At 53.7% G+C, this 22439-nt stretch overlaps 1 protein-coding gene across 1 annotated transcript in view; it reads left to right on the top strand.

The window, feature by feature from the left end:
* PKP1 (plakophilin 1) overlaps positions 1–12385 on the top strand; it is a 51133-nt gene extending 38748 nt beyond the window's left edge. Inside the window, 8 exon segments of the mRNA XM_030303028.2 lie at positions 1258–1326; positions 1328–1414; positions 2271–2447; positions 3739–3892; positions 4247–4433; positions 5036–5120; positions 8159–8265; positions 9428–12385. Coding sequence (XP_030158888.1) covers positions 1258–1326; positions 1328–1414; positions 2271–2447; positions 3739–3892; positions 4247–4433; positions 5036–5120; positions 8159–8233 — 834 coding nt within the window. The 3' untranslated portion in view covers positions 8234–8265; positions 9428–12385.
* The last annotated feature ends 10054 nt before the right edge of the window (positions 12386–22439 follow it).

A 22439-nucleotide genomic window follows, 5' to 3' on the forward strand; every position in this document is an offset into this window, starting at 1 on the left:
ACTGAAGGCTGAGATATTTCTACCACGGCAGGACAGACACTCAGGAGAATAGTGAGTTCCCAGAGTCCCTAGATGACCAGGGGACTGTCTGGGCATCACGGCCACTGGGTCTTGCACAGTTTCCCTGTGGAGAGATTTTATCTCCTGCTCATCCACTGGAAGTGACAACAGGGCCTCAGAAGAGAGAGAGACAGAGAGACAGAGAGACAGAGAGACAGTCACTCGAATGTTCAGCCAGGTCCCGGTAGACATCATGTTTTTCAACTCTGGATGCAACATCCCCTCTACCTGTGGAACCCAGACCGTGCAAGTCTGATTCCCTCAAACCCTAGCAGGGCCGAACATCGTTAGGAAAGTAAGTCTGCTGGCTCAAAGCCCAGCCTGTCCACTGAGGACAGATGGCAAAGACCTAGGAGCAGCTGCCATTGCAAAGTACTGGGTCCTAGGTCCCACTGCTCGTGTAGATTTGGGATGGGTCAGCACCTTTGGTATTGGAAGCTGAGGACTAGCCATGAAAGGAGGGAATAACAGGGACATGGGGACTCAATGGCTTTTGAACCTAAATATGTCAAGGCTGCTCCTGTCTGTGCCAGGACAGAGGGTATGTTCTTTAATAGCCCAATCTGACCATTGGCACAATGGCTGTAGCAAGAGAAACAGTAGCCACTGTCGGGGCACCTGGGTGGCTCAGTCCATTAAGCGTCTGACTCTTGATTTCGGCTCAGGTCATGATCTCACGGTTTATGAGATCGAGCCCCGCATCAGGCTCTGTGCTAACAGCATGGAGCCTGCTTGAGATTCTCTCTCTCTCTCTCTCTCTCTCTCTCTCTCTCTCTGCCCCAGTTGCTCTCTCTCTCTCTCAAAATAAATAAACTAAAGAAAAGAAATAGTAGCCACTGTCTGTTGTGTCCTACCATGTGCTAGGCCCCACGATAGGCACTTCCATGTATAATCTTCCCAATAGCCCGATGAAGTAGGCGACGTCAGTCCCATTTTACCACTGAGGAAACAGGCCCAGAAGTTGAAGAAAGCCATGACGTTTCACACAGCTAGGAAATGACAGAACTGGATTCAAATCCAGATTCTGGGGAGTGTTACTGGGAGCTTTTTTCAGACTGCGGTGGGTGGCTGTGTTCCTCTCTCCTGGGGCAGCCTAAGGTGCCTGCCTCTCTCCCATTAGTTAGGGCAGGGAGTGAGCCCAGGATGCAATCAGGGAAGGGCACAGGCTCAGGCGCCTTGCTTCTGCTTGGCCCCTAGTCTGTGGAGAACTGCATGTGTATCCTGCACAACCTCTCCTACCGCCTGGACGCCGAGGTGCCCACCCGCTAACCGCCAGCTGGAGTACAACGCCCGCAATGCCTACACGGAGAAGTCCTCCACCGGCTGCTTCAGCAACAAGAGCGATAAGATGATGGTAAGCACAGTCGGTTCACAGAACCAGGGCCTGCTGCCCGCCAAGCACCCCGCTGGGCTCAGCTGCCTGGCCCACCCCTTCCCCCTGCCCCCGTCCCCCCGAAGCCTGAAACCAGCCGTAGGAGACAAGCCCATGCCAGAGCCTTGGCCTTAGGATTGTGCTGCACCCTGGGAGCCGAGTAGAGGGCGTTCTGTCTTGCATGCAGACGGGATCTGTGTTCTTGACGGTGGGAGCTCAGACCGCCCAGAGCTCAGAAGCTCCGGTCCTCTGTTTTCACAGCTCATTCTCACTTACCATGTAATTGGTAAACCCTGCCTCATCTTCTCCATTACTGTGGAAGGTTTGGGGGCAGCCAGGACTCTAAGCCCTCTCTGGCCTGGTTCCCGCCAACCCCCGAGTCCCCCAGGTGCCACCAGAAGCAGAAGGGTGCTCTGGAGGGAGGGTCAGGCTCCCCACACTGGGCACGACTGTGGCTGCTGGGCCCCTGGACCACCCCTGTTTGACCCAGGGTGGGTCAGCCTTGGAGTCTGACTCTGGGAGGAGAGGAAGCATCCTGGTGTGAGACCCCAAAGCAGCCCGACGCAGCTGGAAGGTTTGGGCAGAGGCTGGCCTGCAGCACACTTCCTGCGATCTCTAGATTGTTCTCTGCCTCCCTCAGAGCCAGCCCGCAGGACCGTGGCCCCTTGCCTTACTCATTCTGCGGAGCTGCTGCCGCCATGAGGCAAGGGGCACCGGGGCAGGTGCTTCCTAGGCCCCTTCCCTCAGGAACCAGGCCCCTAGAGTTGGGGGAGGGCACACAGAATGCTGGGCTCCCTCCCTTCACAAGGCTCCCTGCTGACCTGTCCTGTGTCCTCAGAACAATAACTACGACTGCCCCCTTCCGGAGGAAGAGACCAATCCCAAGGGCAGCAGCTGGTTGTACCACTCGGATGCTATCCGCACCTACCTGAACCTCATGGGCAAGAGCAAGAAAGACGCCACCTTGGAGGCCTGCGCTGGTGCCCTGCAGAACTTGACCGCCAGCAAGGGGCTGGTGAGGAGCGGTGTCCTCCCTTGCACCCACCCCCATCCCCAACCCCATTTCTCCAACTTCTGCTCCCTTCCCTGCTCTCCCACAGGCGTGTGCACTGAGTCATGCCAAACACATATGGCCCTCAGAGCTTGGCTCTACAGATGCAAACAGAGGGAATGTCATATGCTAGGCTCCAGCCAGGCCTCTGGGGAAACGATGAGGCAGTAGAAATGGCCCGGCCCTCTGGGAACTCCCAGGCGATGTCTAGCGGGTGAATCCACTCCCGTTGGATTCTGTCTGTGCCCACAGAGTCCCCTTTGCCTCATGATTCCTAGCTCGGTGTTGGCCCCTGCCTGGGGTGGGGGACAGGGATGAAGGGTACGTTTGTGGTAGGAGGAGTATCCTGTGTGTTGAACTGACAGAGGGAAAAATAGACGGTTTGGGGCTGGGCAGATCTAAAGGAAGACGATGCAGAATCAGTAGAGATTTTGAGGCCACATAGAGTTAGGAGGACATGATGGAATGACATTGAGCCATAGGGGGCCTGTAGCAGCCAACAAGTATTTAGATGGGGAGACAGTCAACAATCGCTCATCTCTACTGAGGACAAAAGAGAATCAGGTGAAAGCAGGACCGGGGCGAATTGAGGTCTATGAGAGGATGGGGCTGGGGGTCTTCAAGAACTCCAAACCAGCCTGGGACCAGATTACAGATGGGCTGGCCTTGTGGCTAGAGGCACAGATGAGCTGACCCACCTCCAGGGGGCCCTGGATTGTACCTCCATGTGGGCACAGACCCTCTCTTCTCCCTTTTTGCCCTGGGAAAGTACTCGACAAATATGTATGGAATTCTACAGAGGTATGGAAGTTGGAAGGTGGTCAGCGCCTCGGTAATTGACAAATATCATTGACCGTGTGCTTTTGGGTGAGCAGATACTGCTGGGAAATGTGGGCGTGGTGGGGGGACAGAGCTGAGACAAACAGGTGAGCAGTGGCATCTGACAGTTTTGTTAGACTGGGAGTCGAGTCGGGGCCTCCATGAGCCAGGGGTCTGAGACTTCCCTCTCATCACCTATCTTGGCTCCAGGCTGAGCTGGGAGAAGAGAGCAAGGTCAGGAAAGATGGGGGCACATTTTTGCCTGGGTGCTCTGTAGTTGCCAGTGTGTGAGCGAATTAGTGTCCCTCTTTGCCTGTGCTTCTAACAAGAGAGGGAAAAGGTTCCAGGGTTTTTTTGTTTGGGATTACATGGCCCTCTTCCACCATGGTGCCCGGGAAACCACAGGCTAGGTCCTCACCCCGTCCTTCTTTCTCAGATGTCCAGTGGTATGAGCCAGTTGATTGGGCTCAAGGAAAAGGGCTTGCCCCAGATTGCTCGCCTCCTGCAATCTGGCAACTCTGATGTGGTGCGGTCCGGAGCCTCCCTCCTGAGCAACATGTCCCGCCACCCTGTGCTGCACAGAGTGATGGGTAAGTGCCCACCACAGCGTCAGACCACCCCTCTCCCCCCACCCTCCAGCTAGGACTCGGCAGAGCCCTCACTTTCCAGAGCCTGCTGGAAGGTCACCCTCTGAACTTTCCCTAGAGTGAGCGTTCCAAGAGGGGAAGCTGGCCCAAGAGAGGCTTGGAGGTAGGAAAGGGCAGGTGTGCAGAGATCCCATCCGGGTCCTCAGCCCTGAGTTGGAGCTAGAATGGAGCCTACAAGGGCCACCTTGCTAGAAACCTGGCTGAGGTCAGCGCAGGACTGTGGTCCCAGAGGGAGCCCCTCAGCCCCTCTCTCCTCCGGTCATCTGACCCCGCGCCCTCCACTCCTTTCTCTCTCAGGGAACCAAGTATTCCCAGAGGTGACCAGGCTCCTCACCAGTCACACTGGGAACACCAGCAACTCGGAAGACATCCTGTCTTCAGCCTGCTACACTGTGAGGAACCTGATGGCCTCCCAGCCACAGATGGCCAAGCAGTACTTCTCCAGCAGCATGGTCAACAACATCATCAACCTGTGCCGCAGCAGGTGGGCGGGGAGGGCAGTGGTCTCCACCCCCCACACACTGCAAAGCAGGCAGCCCCACAACCCTCTGAGAAGGCGCAGATGTGCATCGAGAGCAGGACCCAGCGCAGGGCGGGAACCTGGGCAGGGGAGGCTTGAATGCAGAGAAGTTCCAGAAGCCAAGAGCGCTGTGGAGCTGAGCCCAGCTGCCAGGCCTCGGGGCTGCACAAAGGGGACAGAGGCAGCGCATTCTCAGCTGGGGGTCACCAGGGGACGCGGAGTCCTTAGAGGACCAACAGGAGGCATGGAGGCACAGACCCCACCATGTGGGAACTGTATTCTGCCCCATGGGGCTTTCTCCTCCCAGGACAAGGGCTGGGGAACCAGAATGGGAGAGAACTTCCCCCCACAGCCCCCGAGGAGAATCCCAGGCTACTTCTAAGTGGGCAGGGCTGCCAGGTTGTGCCCACTGTGCGGCGGGACCAGCCCAACAAGGCTCTTTTCTCATGCACCCCTGGGGCCTCCCCGCATCGCTAAGACCTGGAGGTGAGGGTGGAAGGGAGCAGGGTGATCATTCTCATGCCTCCCTGAGTCTCATCCCACAAATGAACTTCCTGCCTGCCCAGCACCTCGCCCAAGGCCGCAGAAGCTGCCCGCCTCCTCCTGTCTGACATGTGGTCCAGCAAGGAGCTGCAGGGTGTCCTCAGACAGGTAAGGGCCCGCCCTGTCACCCCCGGCCAGTGAGGCTGTCTTGCAGCTCCCCTTGCAGCGCTGAGGGCCAAGAAGAGAAGCAGAATGGCCCGCCCTGCCCAGTGGGCGTGACGGAGCCGCACTGCAGACAGACGGACGGACGGGGTAGAGGCAAATGTGCATGACGGTGAAAGTGATCACACTCTGAACAAATCTCTAGGCTCGGACTCGGGGGGAGGTGCTGAGTGCACGGAGGGGAGAGGAAATCCAGGAAATGTGTGAGATGCCTGGGGTGGGATCTTCTAGGAGCAAACTGAAAAGCAGGAATTCACTTTAGGGCGTGATGTGCACTGTGGCTGGAAAGAAAGGTTTGGGCTACAGCACAGACCCCTCTAATTTCTTTGAGAGTTTGCCCTTGGCAGAGGGGAGCCACTAGGGGTTTTGAGTGATTAAAGCAACACTTGGCAGCCTCCCTCCTCCCCAGGGGCGGGGCAGAGGGGACTGAGAGATGCTGGGGCGGCTGTATTTGTCCAGTGGGGACCCTGGCTCCTCCCTGTCCTCGACACCTCCCAACCTCATCAAACACAAAGTCCTACCTGGGGTCTTATTTTACCAAAAGCTCTTCACACTGACCTTTCCTGCTCCTGCGGCTGCCATGCTTTAGACCCAGATGTAGACAGCAGTGAGGCCGGAAGAAGGACAGAGACAGAATGGTCAGGCTGACCACGCTCGAGTTGTAGCCTGGAGACACTGTGGCCGCGTTAACACAAACAGATCGGTTGGGGAGAGGCCAAGTAAGCTTTGCGGGGACAGCGAGGGCAGTCCTGATTTGAAGAGGTCGAGTCTGAAGGAATTGGATTGGGTTGCAGGTGGGGGACCCAAGGAGCGAGGCCAGGCTGCCACACAGATGGGAGCGTTGTGCAGGTGGAAGCCATGAGAGCAGGCAGGACCATCACGGGGCACAGGTGTGGGGAGGAGTCTTGGAAAATAAGGGCAGAAGCAAGGGGAAGGCGCTGACTTGGGGGCCGAGGAGTGCGAAGGGCCAGGGAGCCAGGAGGAGCCGCGCAAGGTGGCCAGGAGGGGCCAAAGCCCGAGTGGGAGGGGAGAGCACGGGAGAGGGTAGGCAGCGGTTCCCAGGGCCACAGAGGCGCCAGGGAGGACCCTGGATGTGGTGACCCAGGAGTCCCAGGGCACCTCTAAGAGCACTTCTGGCAAAGCCAGGGGAGCCGGGCTGGGGAGGGACGGAGTGGGGCAGAGAGGAGAACTGCTCCCCTCAGTTTGGCCCAGAAAGGAGGGAGACCGAGGGAGGGGTAAAAAGGTCTCTGTTTAATGACAGAGGGGACCCGAGCGTCTCTATCATGAGATGAGGAGTTGGCGGCAGAGCAAGGGACAGTGAGGGGGTGGGAGGCTGAGGAAGACTGTGGAACAGGTGGGAGCGAAGGGTCAGGAGGGGCCTGACCGTGTAGAAGAGGAGACTGGAAGACAACCACCCTGGGGCAGGAGAAACAGTTCCTCCTCCAGCGCAGCAGGGAGACTGGAGGGAGGCCCATGAACTACTGTAGTCAGAGACGGCTGGGAAGCCTGAAGGCCATGGCCGGCGGTGGCCCCTGTCCTCTGCTGGACCATCCAGTGCTCTTTCCCAACAGCACTGCAACGTGGGCAGTCTTGGCCACATGGCAGCTGCCGGGGAGACCCAGTGGAAGGGAGGTGGGTGAGGACGGGTTCTCAAGCTGTTCGATCGTGGTCCAGAGGGTTCAACCCACCCAGAAATACTGAGGCCACACCCAGCCTGAGGCACACGGCGACTCTTCTTGTTAACATTCTTCTGCACAGCACCGATGGGAACCAGCTTCGCCATCCGGTCCCCACTGCTCCCTCTAGCTGTGGTTGTCAACAGCTTTGACGTGACTAGCTCGGTGCTTCTGTCCCCCAAAGCATCTGCACATCCCCCATTCATTAGGTTGTTACCACCACAGAGAGGCAGGCCGTGTGGCTTATGTCCATCCTGCAGAATAGGAGTTTGTCTTGATTCAGTGAGTCATGGCAGGGGCAGGGCTGAGACCCAGGAATTCTCACTCCTGGGGACTCCTTCCACCAAATCCAGCCAGGTTCAACAGGAGCAAGCAAGCAAATCCGCAGGGGAAAACCCAGCATCATGTGATTCGTGCCCAGACCAGGTAGGCCTGGGGCTTTGAACCACCTGGTGTCTGGATCCCTCATTCCCACAGGCCAGTGAGAGCTGACAAGGTTCTCAGAGCTCAGGGCTGGCACCAGGGGCCCCTTCTGCCATCCTCACTCACTCCAGAGCATTTATTGACCACCTGCTGTATGTGTGAGAAACACTAGATGTGTCCCCCGCTGCAGAGAGCTCATGCCAAAATTTAAAAAAAAAAAAAAAAAAAAAAAACAGAGAAGAAAGAAAGAAAAAGACAGGGACAGTCAGAAGGAAGAGCAACGAACAGCTTTTCTAATTTGATGTTGGTTGTTGTTTTATTTAAAGAGTAATGAATATGAGCATAAGTCCTTGTGCCTTAATACAGATTTCTGCAAATCCACGTAGGAAATTCACAAGCGCTGGTGGAAGTCCAGACACATTTTACTAACTTGTGGATATTAATGGCCTTATGTTTGGTTGCACTAATGAGGTCAGCTTTGGGGCGCCCGGGTGGCTCAGTCTGTTAAGCGTCTGACTCTTGGTTTCGGCTCAGGTCGTGATCTCACGGTTCATGAGTTCGAGCCCCACATTGGGCTCTGTGCTGACAACACAGAGCCTGCTTGGGATTCTCTCTCTCCCTCTCTCTCTGTCCCTCCCCTGCTTGTTGTCTCTCTCTCTCTCTCTCTCTCTCTCTCTCTCTCTCTCTCTCTCAAAATAAATAAATAAACTTTAAAAAAAATGAGGCCAGCTTTAGCCCTGACACACATATATAATGAGCCCAGAGGGCTATGGTTCAAGCCCAAGGACACTCTGGGAGGGTAGTTTCTGACCCCGTGGGAAGTCCCACTCTGTTTCAGCCTAGGGTGTTTCATACGGTTTCATGCTGTTTCTCCCCCCTTTACAGCAAGGTTTGGATAGGAACATGCTGGGATCCTTAACTGGGCCAAACAGCTTCAGAAACTTCACCTCCCGATTCTAAGAAGGGGCTGCTCAAGCAAGTACAGATTGCAGGTAAGAATTGGCTCCCCCCTGGGCAGAGTTATCTCTAGGACCCCTGCAGCAACCTTAGCCAGTCTCAGAGGGAAAGGCCAGGCCTGTGTTCCCCAGGGACACAGAAGCATCCTTTGATCTGGCAGACAGCATAACTGTAGCTGACACAAGGGCTATGAGGACAGTTGTATAGGTTGTTTGGGCAGGGTGCCATGGGCTCTCCCGCCACAGGATATTAGGGATGTGCGATGTCTGAGCAGAGCTTCTAGATACAGCTGTGTAGGCTGTGCACTGCACAACCTAGGTGATGCCATTTACATGGGCTATGGTGTGAATGCAGCTGTACAATATGTCATCTGGGTTTGTACACCTACAGCTCACTTTCTTATCCTTTTTATAATTCACTTCCCAGTCTGCACATGCCTAATGTGGATAAGGTTATTTCCAGCTGATGACTCCAGAGACCAAAAACTCAGAACCGGTATCTATAACAAAGGCATACAAACCTTAGCTTTCATTAGAACCACTTAAGATGCTTCCTAAAACACACGCTCCTGGTCTCAACCCCAGCACTTCTGACTCAGTAACTCTGGAGTGGAAAATGCATCATGAAACAAGCATCCAAGGTGTTTCTGACGCAAATGACATCATCAACTTTCTCTAGAAGGTCACTAGAGATGGCCTTGGTACAGAGCCATCTGCAAAGAGCCAGGGATGAGGACAGGGTCTCTTGAACTGAAGGGGACTTCTTAGCAGCCTGGCTATCTGCCAGCACCCCAACACCTCAGGAGAGTCCTGGTGGGGGAGACGGCTATAAGTTTGGTCCAGATGAAAATAAATAAGACATCAAATACCTTCTCCTGGCAGGTGAGCGTCCACAACATGAGGATGGAAAAAAGAGAGAAGACAAAATTCACTAGATTCTTAATGAGCGAAGTCTGGGCACTCAGCACGCGCTGAGTCTGGGCAGAACGGGGTGGGCGTGGCAGTGGAGGCACAAATCTCACAAGCTTCTCACTCAACAAGAACAACCTATCAATGTGTCAGGGCGACTCTGAGTCCCCCCTCGGGCCAGGGGACACGTCCGTGCCGACGTGGGTAGAAAGGGGTGGCAGTATTGGCCAGACCTATGACGTGGGTCTGTCTCCTGTAAATGCTAACTGGACGACTTCTCCTTTTCCAGAAATGATGTGACCCAGCTGAGAAGAACTCAGGCCTTGCTGGAGGGGTGACTCTGTCCACCCTGTGCATTGTTTAGAAAGGTTCAAATGCAATTGAAAGCAAACCTGAAGGCTGTGGATGATGGAAATATTTTTAGATTTTTTTTTTCCTTGGGGGAACTGGCAGGCAGGGAGGGTTGGGAAGGGTGGGGGGGGGCTTTTCTTGAGTTAAAGGGGCTTATGTTTCATGTCAATACTTCTTTCTCTGAGAAATGGTGTATATATAGATCTATATCTACATATACACATATATATATGTATGTATAATGTAAGTGTGTGTGTGTGTGTGTGTGCAAGTATGACCGCAAAGTGCAAACAGCGAAGCTGTTACTGCAGCTCGTGAGGTGGTGAAAAGTTTCTTACTCGTAGGCAGGGACTTCCGTGCTTTTTGTTTAGCTCCCCATAGTTCCCAAACTGTGCCGTGCCAGGACAGGGGGCCCACACCGGGGTCACGTCCATGAGAAGTCTTGCGAGGGAACCGTGGAGTGGGGGGAGGGAAGGGGGAAGGGGGGGAGAGTACCTGGGCCTGGGGCAACCTCCCTCCTTAAGAGGCAGCTTTGCAGGAAGGGAGGCTGGCCGGGCTGTGAAGTTCAGTGTATCTCATGGGAAAATCTAGTTGGCTGATAATGCTGCCCTTCCTGCAAGGCCACAGGGACTGGCCACGGGGCCTGGGGCTGGACAGGGTTGGGGCTCTAGAGAACAGACGAGGACAGCCACACTTGCTTTGCTGCCTGAAGTCTGTTCTGGGGGAGTAGGAGCCAGAGAGATGGGGCTGGCCATTCTCCTGGGCTGTGTACCGGTCAAAGGAGGCTCAGCCTACAAAGCCCCTGCCTTCAGAGGCTTGTCATCTACCTGTTTCAGGAGAAAGAAGGCAAAATGGTGCCCAAAGCCAAAGAACCATTCAGGACATGGCTGTCTGGTCTTCGTATTCCCAACAGTGAGGGGGACAGGCTGGGGTTGGACAGGGACCTGCTCCGGGCTCCAGTGGGACAGCGGCTATTTGGAAACTAACCAGGAGGACACTTCCCTGCGTGCCTGATAAGACACAAGTGAGAGAGTGTTTTGGGTCCCAGAAGACTTGGAAGACAGGAATTTGGGTCGACCAGGAAGGAGAACTGTCGAATCAGGGCACCAGCCAGCCCAAGACCCAGCAGCGGCCGTCCCCACCTTCCCCTGAACCCCGGGGAATCCTGGTCCTCACTCTGTCTTTGGGAAAACCACAGAGGATGTGATAAAAGGGGCTTGTCAGGGGCACTGGCCACACTCAAGACTCCAGACTCTTGAGCATTTCAGATGAGAAGTAGTAGAAGGACCCCCTGAGGGCCCCATGGAAAAGCTTGCTGTAAATAACCCTTAGTATATACTGTAAGATAGAGAGAACATAGGGTTCCCAAGTCTTCCCTGATTTCTGCCTTCACCACCCATACTAACTGTTGGTGTTGGGCAGGAATTAACTGCCTGGTTCATATCCTTCTCTAGAAGAATAGAAGGTGCTCCTCACCTTTCATTCCTCCTCCTCCTCCTCCTCCTCCTCCTCCCAGGTCCCCTGCCTGACCCCCCCCCCCACCCTGAACTACATCCCAATCTAACCCCACTTCTTACCCCAGCAGTCAGAGTTGAAAAGTACCTTTCCGAACTAAGGATGTGCCTATTAAGAGATGTGACAACTGAGACTGGGGCCAGACGTGTGATGACAGGCCATTTAACCAGGTCCATGATGCCCTCCCTCTTTTTTGCTCATGATGGAAGGCCTCCTCCAGGCTCACCCCTCTCTCTCAGGAGCCACGAGGGAGCCCGGTCCCACCAGACAGTCCTGGGTATAGGTTCCAGGATGACTCCTCTGCCAGTCATCAGGGCTCAGAGGAATTCATTTCTTAAAAAAAAATATGGATGGCGCACCAATAGGTGCCAGGCAGTGTTCTGAGCACTCGGGATGCATCGGCGAACAAAACAGACCAAGCCCTGTCCTCATGTACCTTACATTCTCCGGGAGGAAGGAGGAGACACGGGGCTCTTGGCTTGGGGGATCCCCCAGTGTGAGAGGACTGTCCAGAACAGTCAGGACAAGAAGGAAATAGCCCACTACCAGGGAGTCTGTGACAGCCCTCTAGGAGATGGCCCTTCCCTTAGCAGTGTCCTGACCTCCTGCCATTCCTCTGCTGGTTTTCTGTCACCAGCTGTGCTGTAGATGCAGGTGGGCCCAGCCCTCTGCCTTGGGGAATGGTGGGCTGAGGTGGACAGTTAGGCCAGGCCTGATTTGGTAACCTCTCTAGGGCTTTCTCAGGCCGGCCAGCTGGCCCTGTGACCTGGGCCTCTGACCCATGCCTGTCACTTTGGAAGAGGCAAAACCGAGAGGGTCCTGAGGATGCATTTCCTAAAGACAGGAGTAAGGGGTTGGCCCAGGCATGGCTCAGTATCTCAAGCCCACGTTGGCCTCATGCTATCAGGGTTGACGCCCCAAACAAGACATTCCAATTTGAGGGCAATGAGGGAGGACATAGGCCACCCAGTCTCTCCCTGTCCCTGTCCTGACCCCAGGATCTCTTGTGCTTAAGATCCAGTCATTGGCCACCAACAGCCTGTCCAGTGGGGGCCAGACCAGCAACGCAGACCCCCGTGCTTCCCCTAGTGAGGCCGTGGAGGGTTTTCTCCAGCCATGTGGAGACAGTGACGTTCTCTCTCATCCACCGCAGAGCCTGACTGGGGCGGGTGGGGGGGCAGGGGATGGCTAAGATGAGGAGCTTGGGACAAGGGGACGGGCAGGGGTTGACGAGCAGTGGGAAGCCCAGGGGACGTTCTGGGAGGTATCCTGGAACCCCTCTGGAGCCCGTGTTTGTATAAGAACCTTGTGCTGGCCAAGCCCAGTGTCTCTGTGTGTGCACTATGTGTTTGCTTTTTTGGAAATATAGGAAATCAATAAATTGCTGGCATTTCTTTGAACTTCTTTGAACAGTGGATCATTTGGAGGTGCCGTTGAAGCAGGAAGAGGCACACCCTCCCTTCCAGGGTCTCCTCTTAACTGACCCCGTGCCAGGCTAGGACTGAGAGCACCACGGGAGGGGTGATGGGTGCCACCACTCGTGGGCACCTTCTCCAGGTCGGTGCATTTGAGCCTCACAGGAGCTCCGTGACACCAGTATGACTACAGTAATCTGGCGAATAAGTAAAGTGAGGCTTTAGGGAGGGAGCAAATATGCCCAATGTCACAGAGCTGACAGAGGGGAAAGGCACCCCACCCGTGAACACCCCCAGACAGAGCACCTGTAGGAAAACAAACTTCAAGGATGTAAGAGAAACTCATGTTTACTGAATGTGTATTCCACCTGCATCCTGTATAAGGAGGTGCTCGGAGCATCACAAAAGCAGAGGATGTGGTGGGCCCCAGCCACAAGAGGGTCATAAGGGACAAGATGAGCACCGGGGACGTTCGCAGGTGGTAAATTCCAAGTGGTGGTCTGGACATAACCGCCGTGGCCCATCACTGAGCGTCAGGGCCGTCTGGGTGGAGAAGGTTGGGAAAGCTGAGGGAAAGTGCTGGAGAGGACCTCCTTCCCACCTCGGGAGGTTAGTGACTGGCGTGGCCTCTCTATAGAGCCACGGCCCTGACTTTCCGGGTCATCTTTCAGTTTGGAAATGGTCAGGGCAGCCAGGGAGGAGACGCTGTGCCTCAGCCCAGGGGGAGGAAGGTGGCCTGTCTATGGTCCAGGGTGTTAATATACTAGGTCTGGGGCCTCTGCAAATGTCTTGAATCCTGAAAAACATGTGTTGGCTCCAAAATGTGAACTCAGATGATAAATTCAAAGTCAAGAAATGTCTGATTGTTCAGCTTTCACTACGGTAGAGCAAACATGCAGAAAGGCACACAACGGGGGCGCCTGGGTGGCTCAGTCAGTTAAGCCTCTGACTTCGGCTCAGGTCATGATCTCACAGCTCGTGAGTTCAAGCCCCACATCAGGCCTGAACACCCCATGCAACCAGCACCCAGCTCAAGAACTGACAGTTACCAGCACCCCAAGTGCCCCTCAGGCCCCTGCCTATAACTATCCCACTCCCCAAGGGTAATCACTCCCTTAACTTTTATTTATTTATTTTTTATTTTTTGAGAAAGAGAGGGCACAAGTGAGGGAGGGGCAGAGGGAAGGGGTGGAGAGAGAGAGGGGAGGGTTAGAGAGAGAGAAGCAGGGCTCACCCGAAGCGGGGCTCATGCTTACTCGAAGCGGGGCTCAAACTCACCAACCGTGAGATCACGACCTGAGCCAAGGTCGGATGCTTAACCAACCGAGCCACCCAGGCGCCCCCATCCCGACTTTTACCACCATACAGTAATTTTGCCTGTCTTGCAGTTGGTGTAAATGGAGTCAGGACGCCCCTCGATGTGTCCGGCTTCTCTAGCTCGTGCACAGGAGGCTCATGCGTTACTACTGTGCGACGTGTTCCCTGCTGTGTGGTAGGCCAGCGCGGGACAGTGCTGCCGCGCAAAATGGAGTATGACATCACCATCATGGTTGCATCTAGGAGTTATCAACATTTGGAAGCAATGTGTGGATTAGGCTTCACACTTCCCGAAAGTTCCCACATGTGGTGTGATCACTGGGAAATCATAGCTCACGGTGAAGAGGGGTGCCTAGGGGGGCTCCGTCAGTTAAGCCTCTGACTTCGGCTCAGGTCATGATCCCGCGGTTCGTGGGTTCGAGCCCCGCGTCGGGCTCTGTGCTGACAGCTCAGAGCCTGGAGCCTGCTTCGGATCCCATGTCTCCCTCTCTCCCTGCCCCTCCCCTGCTTGCACTCTGTTTCTCTCTTTCTCAAAAATAAAATGAACATTTAAAAAATAACAGCAAAGAAAATTGACTTGATGTGGGATGTGGGTGCATCTAACGTGTGGGAGTGGCAAAGGGCTACAAAGGTCTTTGGTCAAGAGGGTGACAGGCCTTTCTGGCCCCTTAGAGGACTAGCCTGTGAGAATGGGAAGTCCTTGGGGGTCCAGGAGCAGAGGGCAGGACCACCCTGGGAGACACCAGGAGAAGCTGGGAGCCCAGCTGGTGCCGAGGGAAACGCCTGAGGGTCCTGGGGGCGGAGCCAGGCTGCGCCATCTATCTGTCCCTGAGCCTTGAAGCCATTTCCTCCTGTCCCTTTGCAGTTGGCCTGGCCCAGGGCCCGGATCCCCCCAGTAGCCCAAGTTACTCCAGGGACAAAGCAGTCTCTGCACATCACGTCTGACAATGCAGTGCTCTGTGTTGTCCAGCACAGTTGGAGAAAGGGTGAACAGAAGTTGTGAGTACTAACAATAGTCTTTTTACTTGAGGAGTTCGCAAATAACCTCGTTACCTCTCAAAGCCTTAGAGTATCCATCTTCTGTGCTGAGCTTTACCTCGATCTAGTGAGACAAGCAGGGTGTTACATTCCAATGTGTAGATTGAGAGAGAAAGCGTCTGTCCCGGAGTCACTCAATGAGTGTGTGCGGAACCACAGCTGAGACCCTAGTGTCTGTCCCCACCCACGTGTATACTCTGGTCGACTCAGGTGAACCTTCTCAGCTGTCCGGGCCTTAGAATGTGATAAGACAGCCCTGATACAAAGGTGATACTGTGCACAATTCAACCCAGTGACACAGAAGCTGACGCTGCCTTGAGGCATGCTGAGATGACACCTCTCATGAGCAGGGGTGGCTATGTAGACAGGCTGATAAATACAAAGTTCTGATTTGTGGACTATCGGATACTGGGAACCATTGTGAGGATCATCTAGTCTGGGGCTAGCTGGTTTGGTGGGTTAGAATATGAGGCTAATGACCCCCCAAATGCCTCAATGACCCCAACAGGCATGCCCCACCCCAACTGGGCGTCCTGCAGACACCTGCCACTCCTTCAGCAGAGTACAAGTCACTGGGAAGCATGTCAGCCCTCTTGGGGGAGTGTGTCAAAGCTGATGAGCCTCCCTAGTGGCAAATCAGCAGAGACATTCCATATAAGAAAGGACTTCATGTTCTAGAACCATTAGTCAACCATTAAGAAGTGTCATGACTGACGAATTAATTCAAACAATTTCCATATTTAGCAAGTGGTTCTAAATCTCTGGGCTGCATTTACACCCCCCTCTACACAAAGCCATTAAATCCTGCTCTCTACACCTCACTCAGAAAGGAAGCTTCAAGGGACGCCTGGGTGGCTCCGTTGATTAAGCGTCTGACTCTTGATCTCGGCTCGGGTCATGATTTCACAATTCCTGGGATCGAGCCCTACATCTGGCTCTGTGCTGACGGTACAGAGCCTGCTGAGGATTTTCTCTCTTCCTCTCTGCCCCTCCCCCACGTGCAAGCACTCTCTCTGTCTCTTTCAAAATAAATAAATGTATTTTTAAAAAATAAAAAATAGGGGCGCCTGGGTGGCGCAGTCGGTTAAGCGTCCGACTTCAGCCAGGTCACGATCTTGCGGTCCGTGAGTTCGAGCCCCGCGTCGGGCTCTGGGCTGATGGCTCAGAGCCTGGAGCCTGTTTCTGATTCTGTGTCTCCCTCTCTCTCTGCCCCTCCCCCGTTCATGCTCTGTCTCTCTCTGTCCCAAAAATAAATAAACGTTGAAAAAAAAAAAAAAAAATTTTTTAAAAATAAAAAATAAAATACAAAAGTTAAAAAAAGAAAAAAGAGAGAGAGAGAGAGAAAGGAAGCTTCAATCAGACATCCAAGGCCAATGGGGCCCACACTTAAACCCATGTGTGTAGTTCTGGATCCTCCCAGGGTCACATTCCTGCATTCTGGGGCCCCAAGTTTTCCTGGAGGACAGCTGGGCTATAGGGCACAGGTACAGACCTAGAGAGAAGTGCCACATATTAATTACGTTTAATCATATCGATGCCACAAGCGTGTTTAACCATTTGCACTTAACAGATCATGAAACTATGGTTCGGAGAGGCTCGGTTATGCATTCAAGGTCATACAGCTAGTAAGTGATGGATTCGGAATTTGAACCAAGTCTGAGGCGGGGACTCCTGCTCTTCCCCCTTCGCTATAACTGCATATAGACCCTCATTCCGACAGTTAGGTTGACTTCTCAACTGCCCCCTAGTGACCATCCTTTGACCATAGCGCCCCCTCTGAACCTTCTGTAACCCGGGTCTGCATCTGGAACAAGCACCTGTGCCCTGGACACATACTGCTCACCACCCCCCCCCCTTTTTTTTAATTCGAGAAACATCTAGGTTAAAAAAAAATTCTTGCCTTCAAAAAGGTTCTCAAGACAAAACTAGGAGACAACCGCCCCCTCCCTGCCAGTTCCTTCAAGCTGATAAAAGCCATTTCCCAGACAACTGGCCCGTTCTGAATCTGATTCTTGCCCAGACTCTCCTTCTGTTTTTCTTTTGCCAGCCCACGGCCGGCCCCTGTGCCTGCCTGAGTTGGGGCCCTCCTGGGGGCAGAGACTTGATTCTTGACCTCAACAAACCAGAGCTCATTGGTGGCTAGACAACCTGGCAGGACCGGAGAGGGGAAGCCATGGCCCCCTGGGAGGCAGGTTGTCAGGGTTGTCACCCTTTAGAACTGGCCCCTACCAGGGACTCAGGCTGTCAGAGCTGGAAGGGTCTTCAGGGTTTCCCTGAAGTGATTTTCACACAGTTTTCAGCCACAGAATCCTTTAGGTGAAAGACATCTAACGTGGGAGGTCGAAACACCAAACAGGTAAGATCAACGCAGCCCGGGTGAAAGAGGTTGAGGGCAGGACCTCCCACCGCCCACCCCCTTTATTCCTGGGGGGAGAGGGGGTCCTCGGAACCCCAGGCTCCGAGGAGCTGTTGGACAGTCTCTGGTCTAGTCCAGCCCCCTTGCTTTGCAGGTGAGGAAACTGAGACCCAGGCAGGGTCACAAAGCAGCTCCAGTACAGAACTAGGTCTAGAGCTCGGCTCTCTTGAACTGCAGTCCAGGCCTGCACGGCCCTCACCTCCCCCCTGGACCAGTTCTGCCTTCTGGTGCTCCCACAGTGCTCTGCTAGAGTCTAGCATAACCCTCACCGCCCTGGGTAATTGTTGTAGTCCGTCCTCTCTTCCCCCACTAGACTGTGAGCTCCTGGAGGGCAGGGATCCCCTCAGTACCCGGCACAGAGCAGAGGCTCGATACCCTACACACACGTTCACAAGCACACACGGCCGCATGGCTGACCGAAGGATCTGTGACCACACCTGGCACCATGTGGGCACAGAGCAGAGTCTTTGGTAAGTGTTAGCGCGACGGTGTGATTAAGTAGGACCTTTCTCATAGCCCCAGCGTTGGTGGCCAGGACTCGGCAGGGGACGAATTGATGCCGAGTGCCCCACATCCTAAAGAGGGTCTAGAATAACTGGAGCCAGACGCCAGACGTCTTTGAGCAAAGATGTGCGAGCTTTTAAACCGTCAGGCTAGATGAGATGACCAAAGGAGTGAGTGCACACAGAAAAGAGGAGAGGTGCAAGGACCGTGGAAAATCAGCCAAAGAGAAAGAATGGCCAGGGAGGTGGGAGGCAAACCAAGGGACTGGGGTGTCTGGAAGCCAAGTGAAGGGAGCGTGACTGGATGCAGGGAGGGACCAGCTGGGTGAAAAGATGCTGACGAGCCACAAGAGATGAGGAATGAGACACTGGCTTTGTGTTCTTTTATTTCCTTCTTTTCCTTCTTCTCTTTCACCTTCTTCTCCTCCTCTTCCTCCAGCTCCTCCACATCCTGCCCTCCCCTTCCTCTCTTTTCTCCCCCTCCCACCTTTAGGTGAAATTCAGATACAGTGCAATGCACAGATCTTAAGTGTATCATTCCATCCATTTGGACGAATACGCCCACCTGTGCAGCCCCAACCACTACCAAATATGGAACATGACCATCTCCTCAGAAAGTTCCTTACGCATTTTCCCTGGCAATCCCCCTTCCTCCGAAGAGGCAGCCACTGTTGAGACTTTTTTTTTTTAATTTGAGAGAGAGAGAGGAGAGAGAGAAAGAGAGAGAGAGAGAGAGAATCTCTCTCTCACAGAGCAGCACAGAGCCCGATGTGGGGCTCAATCCCACAACCCAAGAATCACAACCTGAGCCAAAATCAAGAGCTGGATGGTCAACCAACTGAGCCACCCAGGTGACCCCAAGACTTTTTTGTATGGTAGTTTGCTTTTGCCTGTTTAGAAAAATTTAATGTCTGTAGGATCAATCGTTTTGTCCTCTTTCATTTCTGATATTGGTAACCTGCTTTTGTATTCTCGAACCGTCTAGCCAGGAGTTCAGCTTGTCAGAAAACCAACATGTGACTTTCTCACCTTTCTTTAACATTTTTCTATTTCATCCATTTCTGTTCTTTGTTGTTTCCTTTCTTCCACTTACTTTGAATTTAGTTTGCTTTACTTTTCTAGATTCATAGAGTGGAACCTTAGGTCATTGATGTTAGACATTTCAAGCATTTAAAATGCCCTCTAAGGGGCACCTGGGTGGCTCAGTCGGTTGAGCGGCCGACTTCGGCTCAGGTCATGATCTCACACTCTGTGAGTTCGAGCCCCGCGTCGGGCTCTGTGCTGACAGCTCAGAGCCTGGAGCCTGTTTCAGATTCTGTGTCTCCCTCTCTCTGACCCTCCCCTGTTCATGCTGTGTCTCTCTCTCTGTCTCAAGAATGAATAAACATTAAAAAATAATAATAATAAAATAAAATAAAATAAAATGCCCTCTAAGAACTTCTTCGCCCGTATCCTGTAAATTCTGACGTTCCGTAGATTTATTATCCATTAATTAAAAATATTTTCCAAACTCTCCTGCAAATTTCTTTGACCCATGTGTTCCTTAATTTCAAATATTTGGGCGTTTCTAGCTATTTTCTTTTTATTTATTTCTAATTTTCTACTCTTGCTTATTTCATTGATCTAAAGGATAGTGATCCTGGGCACCTGGGTGGCCCAGTGGGTTGAGCATCCGACTCTCTGTTTTGGCTCAGGTCATGGTCAGGTCATGGGATTGAGCCCCGCGTCAGGTTCCGTGCTGAGTATGGAGCCTGCTTAAGAGTCTGTCTCTCTCTCCCTCTCCCCCTCTCCCTTGCTCTCTCTCTAAATAAAAATATATACATACAACTTAAAAAAAAAAAAACACACAGAACTCATATTGAGGAAGTGATGGCGGACTGGAGCCAGAGTCTTCAGGGAAATGAGGGGAATGGCCTGGGGGTCTCTAGGTGACTGCAACATTGCACGGCAGTAGTTGCACGATATGGCAGGTTTAACTAAACTGAAATAAAGGCTATAAAGCGGGGACATTGTGTCTGCCTCTGCTGCTCATTCAGAGGAAACTGAGGCACCAAGAGGGGAGAGCCCACATAGCAAACCTCAGACCTCTTGTGGCTGCCCTGAGAGCTTCCCAGCACCTCCCTGGGCCTTGCCATCTCTGCTCCGAGCTCCACAAAGTTTAAAACCAACCTGAGCCACACATATTTTGGGTTGCTTGCTTTGGACAAAGGTTAATGAAATCACCACCTACCTAGCCACCCAGGCAAGAAACCCTGGCCACGTGTCTAATACTTCCTTTCTCATTCAGGCACCAAGTCCTGACAGCTCTGAGATGTCACCTCATCTCCATACCCACTACCTGTGCCTTAAATGGGGCCACCTTCAAGCCTGGCCCTGAGCATTTCGAGATGCCAGTGCCTCCAACTGGCCTCTCCGCCTCTCGCTCCCCCCACCTGCCTCCCAGCCACCAGAGTGTGCCGTCACCAGCGCAACCACCGAAGTGATGCTGACGAAATCCTTCCCCTGTGTCAAAACGTCTGCCGGCTCCCAATTTTCTGCAGCTAGAAGTCTTAGGCTGTCACCCAAGGCTTTCTCCACCTGGCCCCAATCCACCCTGAGTATCTCTGGCTCCTTCCCATTCACTTACTCCCTGTACTCCACCCAAGCGAGGCATCTCCCCAAACATGACGTGCCTGTTTAATCCCACTGTCTTTGTGCTGTTTCTTCTGCCCAGTGTGCCCTGCCCCTAGCTCTGCCTGTCAAAACCCTGTTTATCCTTTGAGGCCCAACTCACATGGCCTTCTCTCCATGGGACCTGCATGTTTGCACCTGCGTGGAGGCCCCGATGGGGTCTTGACTTCCGTGCGGCTCTATTTTCGCCCTCTGTGGAACGTGGAGTTCCTTGTGGGCAGGGACAGCGACTTACTCGTTTTTGTGCCCTTTCTCAAGACCGAGCACAGCTCCCAGCAGAAAGCATTTGCTCCAGCATGCGTGGACATGGGTTCCTCTTGTGTTGCACTGATCTTAGTAGCCTCCCAGGCCTCTCTCCCCACTATCTTATCTTAAAGTCCATAACCTCAGCCTCCAAATTGACCAAGCGCCCCCTGAGCACCTCCAGGGAAAGACCACTGGAAGCTGTCCTGGCTGTTAGATGCACCTGTCCCTTGGCTTCTGCTCACCGGCCCTTGTCTTCACCCACTGGGGCCATGGAGAAGGGATCCCATCTCTCTTCCTCGAGACAGTTCTCTCAATATCTGAATGCAGTCATCTTGTGTCTCCGAGTTGTCTCATATCCAGGCTAACCCTTCTCGGATTCTTCAGACTTTCCTTCTAGGGCATGATTTAGCATCCCCCTCGCTGTCTCGTTCACCCTTCTTTGAACACATCTCAGGTTGTCATCATCCCACTTAAGAACTGGGGCTCTGAATGGGACCTAGGACATCAAATGTGGCCTGAGTGGGATCGAGGCCAGTGGATCGGGACGTCTCCAATTTGGGGCATACGTGTCTAGTCTACTCTGCCATCTAGCCCGGAAATCACTGGGTTCCTGGCCTCTCTGATCCCCCATTCCTTGAAAACTCATGCAGAGGTCTTTTTTGACTTCAGGGAACGCAGGCTGGTGGTGGATCCTACTCTGAGCTTCCCCAGGGATCTAGATCTCGTAAGGAGCAAGAAAACTGGGCGTGCGCCTGTTGGTGTTTGGAAATGGAATTCTCCAGTGTGGGTAGATCCAGCTTCGGTATCAATGTATTCCCAATCAATTTATTTGGTATCAAATTTGGTCATTTAGTTCTAGGTGGGGAAGTGGTCAGAAGCCACAGAAAGTGATGTCTCAGTATAACTGTCAGGAAATCTCGGCTCCGACATGGAGCCAATGGATGGCCTTGGGAAAGCCTCCTCACCCGTTTCCCTTCTGCTAAAATGAGGTGTCCAGGGCCCCATGCAGTTCTGCCACCCTGTGCTGATATGTGGCGACTCCCAGAGCATCAGTGCTCCCCAAGACTCCTTTCCCCTGGTCCCCTGTTCCCCAGGGTCTCCATGAACTCCAGACCATGGCCCCAGCCTTCCCCAGCTCCCTGGTGGGAGCACGGGAGCCCACACTCTGGCATTCCTACACGGATTCCCACACCCTCCCCGCCTCAGCCTCCTCAGCCACACCATGCCGGTGGCAGGAGGCAGGAGGCCCACGAAGCTGGTGAGTCAGGCTGTCAGAACTGGCCCTGCCTGTTCTACGTTCCATCGAACCACAGTGTCAGCAAAAGCCCAGGCCAGGGTTTGGCTAGAAACCTCTTCCAGCTGCTGTCACACATTCTCCAGGTGGGCAAGGCGTAGAGCTTTCTTGCAGAAGCCCAGGCCAGCTGCTGGATTTGCAAAAGCCCTTCCCGCCCCTTCTCTCCCTCAGGTGGCAGTCACGCCTTCTTTTATAATGGCCGGCAGGTCCGTGGGAACAGCCTTCTCCCTGCTGGCGGGGACAGGACACCAGCTCCAGACTAGGCTGGTGGACTGGGGAGAATACTAACATTTGAGACTCAAAACAAAAGCTGGTGGGAACAACTTGTCCGCATAGACTCTGGGTGAGGTGACACCCACTTGGCCACTGCCCAGAGGGCCGTTAAGAGAGGAGCCCCACCCAACCCCCCTGCAGGAACCTCCACGGGACCACCAGACTCAGTTTCTCACCTCAGAAAATGGGGGCAAAGGACTCCTTAGCACCAGAGAGCCTCACGTTAAAACTTCAGTCAGGGGCGGGGAGCGGGGGGGAAGAGG

This window comes from Lynx canadensis, chromosome F1 (assembly GCF_007474595.2).
Source record: "Lynx canadensis isolate LIC74 chromosome F1, mLynCan4.pri.v2, whole genome shotgun sequence".
In the NCBI taxonomy this organism is placed as follows: Eukaryota; Metazoa; Chordata; class Mammalia; order Carnivora; family Felidae; genus Lynx; species Lynx canadensis.